The sequence below is a fragment of the Cucumis sativus genome, chromosome 3 (genome assembly GCF_000004075.3).
Source record: "Cucumis sativus cultivar 9930 chromosome 3, Cucumber_9930_V3, whole genome shotgun sequence".
Lineage (NCBI taxonomy): Eukaryota > Viridiplantae > Streptophyta > Magnoliopsida > Cucurbitales > Cucurbitaceae > Cucumis > Cucumis sativus.
In genome coordinates this window covers 28,090,592-28,103,308 of record NC_026657.2, presented here as the reverse complement: position 1 = coordinate 28,103,308, position 12,717 = coordinate 28,090,592, and the positions used below count along the sequence as shown (strand labels likewise).

Sequence of the window (12,717 nt, the reverse complement as noted above, 5' to 3'; positions counted from 1 at the left end):
CACTTCTCACCTCTCTCTTCTCAACTTTAATGTGACTTATTTTGTTTCTGTTTGCTGTCACATTCTTCAATTTTTTATTTGGGTTTTTCCCCCTCTTTTTACCTTAGATGAATGCTGTTGTGAATTCTTCTTTTCTTTATACACATATGTGCAGAACCTTCATCGTATGAATATGTAAAAACAATAGTTATGAGTTGGTCTTATGGTAAATAGAGAGTATGGCATTGCTTTGTCTCATAATTTTATTGAATTGTGTTTTCTAACTTCGTTCTTTTAACTTTATAATTTTCAATGCAATGTTGATAATTTGTGATTTCAGAGAAGGCTTGATGACATACACACCATTTATTGCAAGAACTTGAAGAAGATGAGATATTGGTTGTTGAAGTTGAGAGCATGTATGTTGATCTTTTTAGTTATGTGGAACTTCATTTTTTATTTTAGATATCAAGAATACAAGTCAAAGTATATTACAACACATAAACAAGCCTTTTTCTCACAAGGATGAAGAATGGTACTTCTTGTCTTTTTACTTCCAGATTTTCTTTCCTTTTGTTATTCCCCCTAATTCAATCTCTTTTGCCTAATTAGGTTGGGAGACAAATATGATCCAACCAAGGGTTGCACAGTTATAGTTGTTTGATTTTGTAGGAATGTAATTTCTGGATGTAACTTCATACTTAGAACCGATTGATTCTTACAGTTTAGTATTTTTTTTTCTCCATATTTATGTTATGAAATTTATTGGTTGTGGTATAGAGAGTTAAGTAGTAGTTCCCCAATATTTTGGGTTTCTACTTTGAGTTGGCTAGTTTATGGTCCTAGATCCTAGTAAAAATTTTATCTTTCTTTTGCCTTTATAAAAACATGTTTATATTTGTATAGATACTACTTTATTTTGTAATTTGGGATTGATATAGAGTATAGTTAGATTTTGGTTTGTTAAGGGAGGAAGAAAATAAAGAATTAAAAGCTTGGAACTTCATGCATCTTTTTCTCTCACTCTTTTCTTGGTGAATGTATTCAAGTCTTGAAGATTATGTAGCAGAGTACTACCAGCAGCAGGTAGAAAGGCTTGTTCCGTACTTGTATGTTTTTTTTATGATTAAGACATTCTTCACTGCTCAAACCCAAAATTTGTTTTCTTCTCTATCACTAAAAGCAATTTTGTTTTCGGTCTAAAGCGAAATATGTTTTCTTTTTTGCTTAGCAATATTAATTCTAGGCAAGTTGAGAATACATATTTTGATCTTGATTTCTGTTATACTGTGAAAAGGTTTCTATAATGCTTGTTGATTTCTTCAATTTGATCTGAGTAACTTTATTTTTTTAAGAACAAACGATCAGAGTTCACCACATGGTTGGTTGAAATAAAAAAGGTAAATTAACATTGGTAAATGTGTGAAATAGTTTTATGCAATGCTTGAATTTCCTTCATTTTTAACACATTTCATGCTTTCATTACGATGGAGCCTAGGAATGGAAGAAGAAAAAGAGACTTCAAGTTTCTATTTTGTTTCTATTTCAAGGATATGATTCCTAGACTTAAAAGTTAAAGTTCTAAGTTTTAATGTTATTCTCATTTTGTTTGTAGATTTTAAAGAGTTGAAGATAACAATCGATGAGACATTGAGCTTTGAGTTATGTGAGAGTTCTTTTTTAACTGAGGTAACTCTCTCTCCCTTGTTTCTTAATTCTCTCCCTTTGCTTTCCAAATTGCCTCCCAGGCCATCTTGCCATTGTGAAATACTATTGGAATGTGAGTTTATTGGAAGTTTAATAGGTAACTGCTTAGATTCTTCTGCTAAAGTTCAAAATGTCCACACCTCCCAAGGAATAACTCACGGTAACACTCTTATCTCCATTTCTATATATGAATCTTTGACCCTTTTCTTTTCTTCTCTTATCATTTATGTTTTTCCTCTCTTTTGGCCTTATGGTTTCTGGGTTTTCCTTGGATTTTTCATTACTTTGATCTTCTGCTTGGTTTGTTTATTTGGAATTGTTGGTTGATCCTACTGTTTTCTGTTGTTTTCTCCTTCCCCTCTTTTCTTTCTGGTTTTAGCAAATTTGAACTCAGGCTGCTAGTTTTTATGATGTGTATCGGTTGAAGTTTCAAGTTGTTTATTCTGTTTGGAAATAAAAAAAAGATCTAGAGAGACAAATGTAGTTTATTAAAGTCAATAGAGTTAATTATTTTAAAACTAGTACATGTTTGAATTCAATATTATTACATGCTTCTTGTTTTTTCTAGTTTTAAGTAGCATATGAGATTTTGTCAATGTTTGGGTATAATAATCTAGTTTTTAATGAGATTTTGTGAATGAAAGATTCTGAGTACCCTTTCATTTTTTGGACTTCCCCATTGTAGTTCTTACTCACCTTAGTTTCTCCATTCCCACCATTTAATAATCTGTTTAACTCTAAGGATTACAAATTGTCGTACATGTATTGTCGTAGGCTGTTTTGTTCTAAGGACTAGGAACAACCCAAGAAGTTGTTCAATTTGCAGTGGCCATTTGGTTGGACGTTCTTCTTCTCCTTGATCTCTTTCTCCTCTTCTTAGGAACTTCATTTTCATTATCAGATTTGAAGAGGGACCACCATGAGTGGGGGTAGTAAAATGAATAGAGAATTGGAGAGTGAGCTGGGTATGTTTTTGGTATGTGTATTCTACAGAGAAAGAGTAGCAGTATGTTTTTGTTTGTTGTGTTTGCCTAATATAGTCCTCATGGTCTTCTCTTTTCATTTCATGGAATCAAGTGTTGAAGTTCTTGTTTGTGTTCTATATTTTGTTGAGACGTTGATTTAGTTATTCATTGACTGTACGTATGTGTTATGGATTCTTTGTAGGTTCAACTGGAGTCGACAAGTTCATGAGTTTTGTTTCAAATATCATTTCCAGAAACGAACATTCTCGGTTGGTCCAGTCAAATATATTCGAATGTTATTTAAGATATTTTTTGATTAAGGGCTAGTATTTCGTACATGTGGATTACTAAAACTTGTATTAAGATGTACAAATATTATAAATCGTATTATAGTGTATATATATTAAAGTGTTGGCTATTTTCTTGTACATTGGTATGAAACTTGTATAATTTCAAATTTGTCATTCTCAGCTATATTATTGTCATTCTAATGGTTCGTGTAATGGTGGAGCTGCATGGAGAACAGAATAAAACTATAGGAAATTGAGAAATGTGATAGTTAATAATTGTTGTAAATTGGAGAACGATGACAGTTATTTAACAAAATAAATTGTCACGATTGCTCTATATGTGACAGGAATAACATGTCGTCATAAGATAAACAATGACAATTTTTTTAAAAAAAAAACTGTCACGATTGCATTATATTTGACTGGAAAAAAATGTCGTCAATGGCAAAACAATGACATTTAATGTTATCGAAAAAACTGTCACGATTGCACAATCGTTGACTAGAAAAAAATGTCGTCAATAACTAAACAATGACATTTTTACAAAAAAAAACTGTCGCGAAAAACATATTCATGACAATTAATACATGTCACGATAATAGAATTCGTGACAATTATTTAACTGTCGTTAATAAAGAAATGATGATAGTTATTGAATGTCATAAAATAAATTATGACAGTTATTGAATGTCGTTGAATGTTGATTAACGACATTTATTTCATGTCATAAAACAACCTATTGCGACAGTTTTCAAAAACTGTCGTCGAAGGACTTTCCATGACTCCCGCTTCTATGACTGAAAATAACTGTCGCGAAATCTGTTCGCGACAGTAAATAACTGTCGTCGTAGCCCACTTTTGTACTAGTGTTGTTGCATTGGTCACTATAAGAAAATTTTTAACCCTTTTTCTAAATTAAGATGGTCATTTTAATAAATAAATATTACACCCTTTATCAAAATTCATAATAAGCCTTTTAATGAATTTTACACAATAATTCCATTATTCTTGTTTTTAAAAAATGGTCATGTGTAAAGCTTCACATGCTTTAAAAAGTTTGTATATACACGCACTAATAGTGAGAGAAAGATACAAGGATGAATCATAAATATAGACGATAGATTTCTATGTTGATTAGCCCTTGTGGTCTAGAATATGTAGTTGGTGATCCATCACAAATAGAACCATACAAGTCTATCATTGATAAAAATCCTTGTTATAATTGCAAAATTTTAAAACATATAGCATATATTATTTTTTTAAAGAAAAATAAAAATATAAAAGTTTAGGTTGGATAGATAATAATACGTGTGGATCCAGTGGTATTAGAAAATGAAAACAAGAAACACATATATATTGAAATTTAAAATGTTTATTTTTGGTAATTTAAAATTTAAATTGGGTATATTTTCTTATAAATTGAAACTTGATATTGTTTTAACTAAATATTAAAGAAAAACATGTATATGGTTAATAATAATAATAATAATAGCGAACAGGTCTCAGATTCAAATTTCTACCCCAACATTTATTACAATACCATTACTAGAAAGAAGACAAATAAGATTCAAGAGACTTTTACACTACAACACCTTCAAAAACTAGCAAATTAACATGAAACGGCCAATAATTTTGAGCCAAAAATTATATATAATGTTAGTTTCTTGATCCAACTTTTGCTAGAATGAGTTGGGTTAAGGTCTAAGAGTAATCATTATAGATTTTAAATTTGATCTAAGTAGCTTTCTTTGTGAGTGTTTTCAAGAATCTTAGAAGAACCTCTAATTTTGCATCTAACAACGATAGTGAGCGTTTATCACTAATTATATCAATTTAAATTTTAAATAAATATATTGAATATTAAATTTAATTTAGACGGCAAGCTTAGCTATATCTAATTATGAAATTGATGTCAATTTCAAGGTAATAAAAGTGGATATAATGTATATCAATATTTTATTCTTTAGTTAAGTTTGAATGTTGAATTGTCTACTTTCTTATTTAACTAAAAAAAGACGTGAATAAGAAATTCTAAAAGAAAAAAAATTAATTAAAATTTGCTTCACATTGATGATTGTTCCATCAATTATTTAGATAATAATTGATGTGTGATTAATGCATTAATGTGGATTAAAATTTTAAGGTTAAATTATAGAAAATAGTCCGTATAATTAACTTCGTGTACTTTGTTTCAAAAGCATCTCTCAACATTCTAAAATTTCAATAAGTATTCTTCCAATTTTAGAACTCTCCTTTCATTCATCAAAACACTCTAACATACTCTCACCTTCAACTAATTGAGTTTAGTTGGTAAAACACCCTAAACCCTAAACTCTCCTTTCATTCATCAAAACACTCTAACACACTCTCACCTTCATCTAAGATATATATGCAACCGAATCATTAAAATATTGTAAAATGTATTAACAAGGGGTTGTATTAGTACTTGAATGTGTGTGTTATGAATACTTTCATTTGAGTTTAGTACATAGAAAGACAGACAAATTAAGACTTGTGTCATAATTAATTTGAAGACAACCATGGAAAAATTCCTTTCATCTTTTTTCTTTTTATGTTAAGCCTACTTCTTGTGATCAGTTATGAAAGATTTCTCATGATCATCTTTTTGTATGTAGTAATTCTCCCTAATTTTGAGGAAAGATTTTAATTTGCAAGATTGAAGAAAAAGTTTGTAAGATTTGTATGTTTTACTCAAAGTTTTCGACTATGTTATGCTATTGAGAAAATGGGTGCAAATTAATAATGCAACTCAATAGGAGAAAATTCAACGCACAAATAATACACACTTATAAAAGTTAAAAAATATTTTTGAAACGAAAGATTAAACAATTAGTGTACTTTGTGAAATGTGTTTCTTAAACTTTTATTTCTAATAGTTTAAATGTATTGTTACAACTTCTAAAAAAACTCATATGTATTATATGTATTTTATAAACAAAGAACACTAATGATCCTCACCCAAACTAAAGGTTAAGGGTAATATTTACTTTTTTTATATATATAAAAAAAAAATATTCAAAATATTTATCCTAAGTTAGAATTAATTTCGTATGATTATTATATTTAGAATTTAGACCCTAACACTCTCAAATAGTTCTCATGTTAAAACTTATTTAGAAAGAGTTAAATGAAATGATAAAAACTATTTATAAATAGAAATTGAACTTCAGGAGAACAAACGTTATCCTCTGATCATGGAAACCAAATTTATAATTTAAAAGTTTAAAGATTTTTTTGTAAGTTTGAGAAAAATGTAAAAAATGTATGAATATTTGTTTAGGAAAAATGAGAGGCAGGTTTTGTTTGTAAGGTGGGCCATGTCAATTAAAAATAAAGTGTACATAAAGATTAATTAAAGAGAATGAATGGTGGTAAAATATGATTAGTGAAAAGGTAGATTAGATATTAAAGGGTGTGTTAGTTTTTATTAAAGGAGATTTTAATGTTGTCTTTTTAGTACTTCCCCTCCATGCTGAAAATTGCAACTCCCATAGCCATTAAAAACATTACTACAAAGCTGAATATCAAAATTATTCTTTCGTTTTTGCTGCCTTTAATAAAGAATACATCATTCATTTATCCTAATCACTTCAATTACAAACTTATCTTAAATTTATATATATATATATAATCATCTTCTTTAATTAGCTTGAGTACTTATGGATGTATACATAGTTACAACTGTGGATAATCAACTTTTGATCTATGTTGAAATATTTTATTATTTATTAACATTTTTACTATAAATTTTGAACCAACATATTTATGTAGTTAACCCAAAAAAATTAGAGACAAATTTTAATGTATGCTAAAAACTACTTTTTGTAATCTTAATAATCCTAACCATGAAAAATATTATTAATATAATAAATTGTTATATATTAGCCAATTAATATGATATATGATTGACAGTCATATTTTTCTTTTGGCTTTCTTTTGTTTTGATTCCTTATGTTCTCAACTTTCATCACACACACACATACACACACATATATTGATGATGTTCATGACTTTTGCTTCCTTAACCCTAAATCACTTTTCTTTTTTCACCTCTCTCATTGCACTTTAGCTTTTTCTTTTTCATTTTTCAACCATTTTTCAACCGAAAAAGAAAAGTTAAAGGAACCACACACACAAAAAATAAAAAAGAAAAGTACAGAGAAAAAAGGAATGCAATGTTGGTATAGACATTACAATTTGAAGATGGGTTTATCAAAGTTGTCCTTTTCCAATTAGGCATTTTAAGAATGACAATTATATTTTATAACCCAACAAAGTGATATGGAAATGTAAACTTTGCTTAAGAAAAGTAAAAGCCCTCTAAAGAAGAAAATAATTTGCTATTGGTTCAACAAAAATTAAAGGGAAAAAAAAAAAAGTAAGAACCATCCTCACAAACCCATCTCCTCTCCATATACCTAAAGGCGATGTCTTAATATTTTTTTTTTTCAATGGATGATTCGTTTGATTCTATACAAAATTTAGACGATGTCAAAGAAACTCACACTGAATTCATAATCTATTGGTTAATTGTTTAATTTTTAATATGTACTAAGATCCATGCTAGTTGAAAAAAATGAGAAGTTGTATTTAAGTTTGTATATTTGAAAAAGAAAATAGATTATATTTATTCAAATAGTGAAATTTCATTCAACTCACCAATGATTGATACCTTGTTTTCTATCTGTATATTCTTTTGTCTTACATATGATTGTGACTAAAGGTGTCTCTCAATCAAATAATTCAATATAGGAAAAGAAAACAATATTTACAAATAAATGGTTTGAATTCTATCCATATTTACTCTAAATTTTAAATTTCATCCAATTCACTGTTCTAACTTTAAACTTGCAAAAGTGTTACAATTTTTAATGTATAATAAAAGTTTTGGAAAAAATATCTTTTTTATCTATGAATTTGTATGTAGTTTTTATTTTCCCTCTCGGTTATACAATTTTATGCTTTTAATACCTTTAACTTTTAAGTTTGATTTTAATTTGTTTTGATTTTAAAATGTTGTAGTTTTTCTTTTCAGTTTTGTTTCTATTTCAATTTTATATTTTAAAATTGACTGTAATGAAATCTTCCGATTAAAGATATATAAATTAACTTGAACCATGTTTTTTTTAAACATGTGTAGGATTAAGTTTTATATTGAATAATCTTTTCACTAATTTTCATTCTCAACTAAGTAAAATAAAATGTGAACATATGAATTGAATCCATAACTTGAACCTTATATTAATTATTATTGATATTTATTAAAATTAGTTTGTAACAATGGTTTTGTTCAACAACTTGGTTGATGAATTCAGCTATTGAATATAATTTGATTATTTCTCCCAATACAATTGAATAAGATTATGAGTAAAGGATATTAACAATTATTATTATGTTTAAGTGAAAGAAAAAGAATAACAATAATAAATAGTTTTAATATAAAATAATAGAGAGTTAATTTAAAAGACAATTTGAATTTAGTGTCTAACCAATAATGCTCTCTCATGCCCACATTAATCAAACTCAAAGGCCCTTTTTTCTTTCTTTCTTTCTTTCTTTCTCTTTTTTCTTTGTCAAACTTTAAACATAACATACACTAAAGAAATGTAGTTGAAAAACAATGCACTTTCAATTAATACAAACTTTTATGTTTCTATGAAATAAATCCTAATTTTTTTTATAAAAAAAAATTGTGTTTAAAGACTTGTTAAGTATATACAACTTTCAACTTTTAATTTTGATTTTGGTGTTAACTAAATAGGTTAAATGCATGTAAACAATTCTTTAAAAAAAGTCATAAAATTTTAAAAGTTACTAATAATTTTATTATCATGAGGTCACGTATGGTAATGTTTTTTTTTTTTTTAAGAATTAGTAACGAAAATGACACTTCACATTTGTTATAAATAAAATTTGTTTGATAACCATTTGCTTTTACATCTTTCTAATATTTGTTTATCCAAACTTATAATAATATATAATTCTATATAATAGGTTATATAAAGTATTATTTCAAATATAAAAAAATAAACAAAATATTTACAAATATGTCAAATTTTAAAATCTATCAATGGTATGATAGACACAAATAGAAGTGTATCATTGATTAATTCTAAAATTTTTCTATATTTTATAAATATTTTCAGTAATTTTGTTATTCACAAACATTTTGAAGAAATTAATTCAAAATAAAAGATAACATATAGTGAGAAAATAAGATAAATAAAAAATGGAGATTTGTTTTAAATGTCAAAACTGTTTAAAATATTTTAAAATGTAGCAAAATGTTGCTAGAGTGATAAACATCGAGAGACATCTATTAATTAATACTTATTAGTGATAAATACGGTCATTTTGTTATATTTATAAATTAGTTGATCCATTTTACAATATTTAAAAATAATCTCTATAAAATAGCATGTAAGTTTAAAATTAAGCTACTGACGAATAAAAAAAAAAACTTTTAACACTAGAAGAAGAATAGATTAACAAGTTTATAAAATATTAAGAAACAATAAATAAAATGTTAACAAAATAGGGTTTAGTATGCAAGTTTATGTTGAATAGATTTATAACATGTTAAATTTATTAAAAATTAAATTAGTTTATAAAATTTAAAATTAAGTTCTATCCATACTCAAATTGAAATGGTTTAATAGAGTATTTAGTAGGTGTTGTGTATGTAGAGGGTTTAGTAACTGTTAAGACACAAATTTAGGTCATTCAAATTTAATCTATCCATATTGTTAGAAATTGAGTAGAAAAATGTAAAAGAATAGAGAAAATGGAGAAACATATATGATGATTCACTAATTGGGCATTAGTAAACTGAGGACATACAGTCCTATATTTATGTATTTAAATGTTTGTAGCATTAGATAATAAATTTGAATTAGAGCAATAAGTTGATGGAAAATGGGAATTGAGGAAACGAAAGAAAAGAGAAAAAGTGAAAGTAAAAATGTGAAAGAAAGAAAGAAATAGTGAAGAGTTGGAAAACATAAAGCAAACTGCACAAAAGCAAAAGCCGCCCGTGTCGTTGGCGCATGCCCCAATGCGGCGCTGCCTCATTCTTCTCTTTTGCTTTTTACTTACTTACGCTCCGCCGCCCATCCATCTCATTCACTCACTCACTCACTCACTCCATTTCCAGCACACAAAATCATTTTAACCTTTACTACCCTTAACTTTAACACTGTGGTTCCATTATTTTAACACTATTTTTCCTCTCTTTTTTTCTTTTTACTTCAATAATAAACACAAATTTTAACCACATCCTTTGAAAGACGTTCTAAGTAGGTTATGAAACTCAATTATGCTCCTTAGTTAAGTTTATTGTCTCTTGATTAAATATGTCCTTAACCCAAGGATGAAGTGGTTAATTATATGAATCAAAACTAGACAAGTAATTAAGGATCACATTCACAAGGTTTGTTTTGGTTATTCTAATTGTTGTTGTGTTTACTTAGTCTTCTATTCTTGGATAAAGTTTATTAAGAAAAAAGGAGAAGAAAACTAGATTAGAGAATCATAGATCTTAATTAACATGACAAAAAGTGGAGAGAGAGAGAGAGAGAGAGAAGAGAGTGGATGGGTTCTTCTTTATCCATCTTTTACCTTTGTCAGTCCACATATTAAAATAAATATACACAAATTCTCCTTCCCTCACCCCTTTCTTTTAAATCTCATTCCTTCTTCCAAAACCAAACCAAACCTCGTCGTCCTCATCTTCACCATCTTCATCTTCAACCTTTCTCCACTAAAATCACAAACCCAATTCTCAAAAGACAAAAGAAACAAAAACAAAAACAAAAACAAAGCATGGAAATCCTCTCTCAATTATGGTCTTTCTTAGGCCTTCTAACGGTCCTCCAAAACATCCTCCCTTCCCAATTCTTATCTCTTCTCCATTCGCTTTACGAATCCCTTCAAGATTTCTTCACCCCTTTCTCTTATTTCGATATCCCTGAATTCAACGGCTACTGCTCCGTCGACCTTAACGAACTCTACCGCCACGTCACTCTCTACCTTAACTCCCTCCACAACTCCGCTGCCTGCCGCCGTCTCTCCCTCTCCCGTTCCAAATCCTCCAACAGAATCTCCTTCACTGTCGCCCCCAATCAGTCTGTTCACGTCACCTTCAACGGCCAACGCATTTCCTGGACTCATCAAGTCGAGACCGTTCAGGATTCCTTGGATGAGAAACGAAGCTTCTCTCTCAAAATCCCCAAACGCCACCGTCAAGCTCTACTACCTCTGTATCTCGATCACATCACCGCCACTGCGGCGGAGTTTGAACGGACTTCCCGTGAACGTCGTCTCTTTACTAACAATGGTAATGCTAGTTCTTATGATTCTGGCTGGGTCTCTGTTCCGTTTCGGCACCCTTCTACTTTTGAAACTCTGGCGCTTGAAACAGAGTTGAAGAAACAGATTATGAATGATTTAATGGCGTTTGCCGCCGGGAGGGAGTTTTATAGTAGAGTTGGCCGTGCTTGGAAACGTGGGTATCTGCTTTATGGACCTCCTGGATCTGGGAAATCGAGCTTGATTGCGGCAATGGCGAATTTCCTCTGCTACGATGTGTATGATTTGGAATTGACGAAGGTTTCTGATAATTCTGAGCTTCGTTCGCTTCTTATTCAGACGACGAACCGGTCGGTGATTGTGATTGAAGATATTGATTGTTCGGTTGACTTGACGGCGGATCGTGTTACGAAGGTAGCGGCGCGTGAGGATCACGAGGAGGAGATGGGGCGCGTGACGTTGTCGGGGCTTTTGAACTTTACGGATGGACTTTGGTCTTGTTGTGGGGAAGAGAGAATCGTTGTTTTTACAACGAATTACCGGGAAAAGATTGACCCGGCGTTGGTCCGGTGTGGGAGAATGGACGTGCATGTGAGCCTAGGAACTTGTGGGCCGGCGGCGTTTCGGACGCTGGTGAAGAACTATTTGGAGATTGAGTCTCATGCGCTGTTTGACGTTGTTGATAGCTGTATAAGGTCAGGGGGTGGTCTGACGCCGGCGCAGATAGGGGAGATTTTACTCAGGAATCGTCGGGATGCTGACGTGGCGATGAGGGAAGTTGTCGCCGCTTTACAGGCGAGAGTTTTGGGTAGCGGTGGTGGACGAGGGGCGGCGGAATATGAAGAAATAGTGATGAGATCGCCAGAGAGCGTTCTGGTGGTTGGGTCGCCGGAGAATTGGGATTCATCACCGGGGAAATATGTGGGGAAGAGGAGGAAAGAAGGGCCGGCGTCGGAGAAGAAAGTGAATTTTTTAGTGAGACTGCGGTCATTGACTAAGTCTGACTCTGGAAGAAGAGGGGTTTGACCACCTCTTCTCTCTTCTCTCTTCTCTCTTCTCTCTTCTCTCTTCTTTTTTTTTTGTTTGTTTTTGTTTATGCTTTTGCTTTGTTTTTAGGTTAAATTACAAATTTAGTACCAAATTTTCGAATCTGTGTTCAAAGTCTCCACTCTCAACTTTATAAAGTGTTCAATAAAAATTCAACAGGTCATTATATTTTTAATTGAATACAGGTTTTGGCATAGTTTGTAACTATTTGGTTTTCTTTTTTAATTTCATTGTCATACACTATTGAGGTTTGTAATTTAAGTTTGATTATGGTTTGTGTGTAATTTACCCTTTATAGCCAAACCATCACTATGCTAAACCTCCATTCACATCTAACTATTATTTTTGTCTAAAAGGCACACAATTGTTCTAATTTTCAAGTCTAAATCTTTTTGTGTTAA

The 12,717-nt window shown here is 30.3% G+C and overlaps 1 protein-coding gene and 1 long non-coding RNA gene across 2 annotated transcripts; both read left to right on the top strand.

Annotated features, from left to right (window-relative positions):
• Positions 1 to 1,094: 1,094 nt before the first annotated feature.
• Positions 1,095 to 1,833, top strand: LOC116402835. Its single transcript, XR_004215497.1, has 2 exons — positions 1,095 to 1,379; positions 1,595 to 1,833. It is a non-coding gene; the product is annotated as an uncharacterized LOC116402835 (long non-coding RNA).
• Positions 1,834 to 10,565: 8,732 nt separating this feature from the next.
• Positions 10,566 to 12,572, top strand: LOC101218419 (AAA-ATPase At4g25835). The gene has a single exon (XM_004151694.3). It carries the CDS (start codon positions 10,784 to 10,786, stop codon positions 12,293 to 12,295), a length of 1,512 nt encoding a protein of 503 aa, XP_004151742.1. The 5' UTR covers positions 10,566 to 10,783; the 3' UTR covers positions 12,296 to 12,572.
• The last annotated feature ends 145 nt before the right edge of the window (positions 12,573 to 12,717 follow it).

Excerpts from the sequence above, each read along its gene's own strand:
- LOC101218419 (XM_004151694.3), top strand. The coding sequence starts at position 10,784 with ATGGAAATCCTCTCTCAATTATGGTCTTTCTTAGGCCTTCTAACGGTC.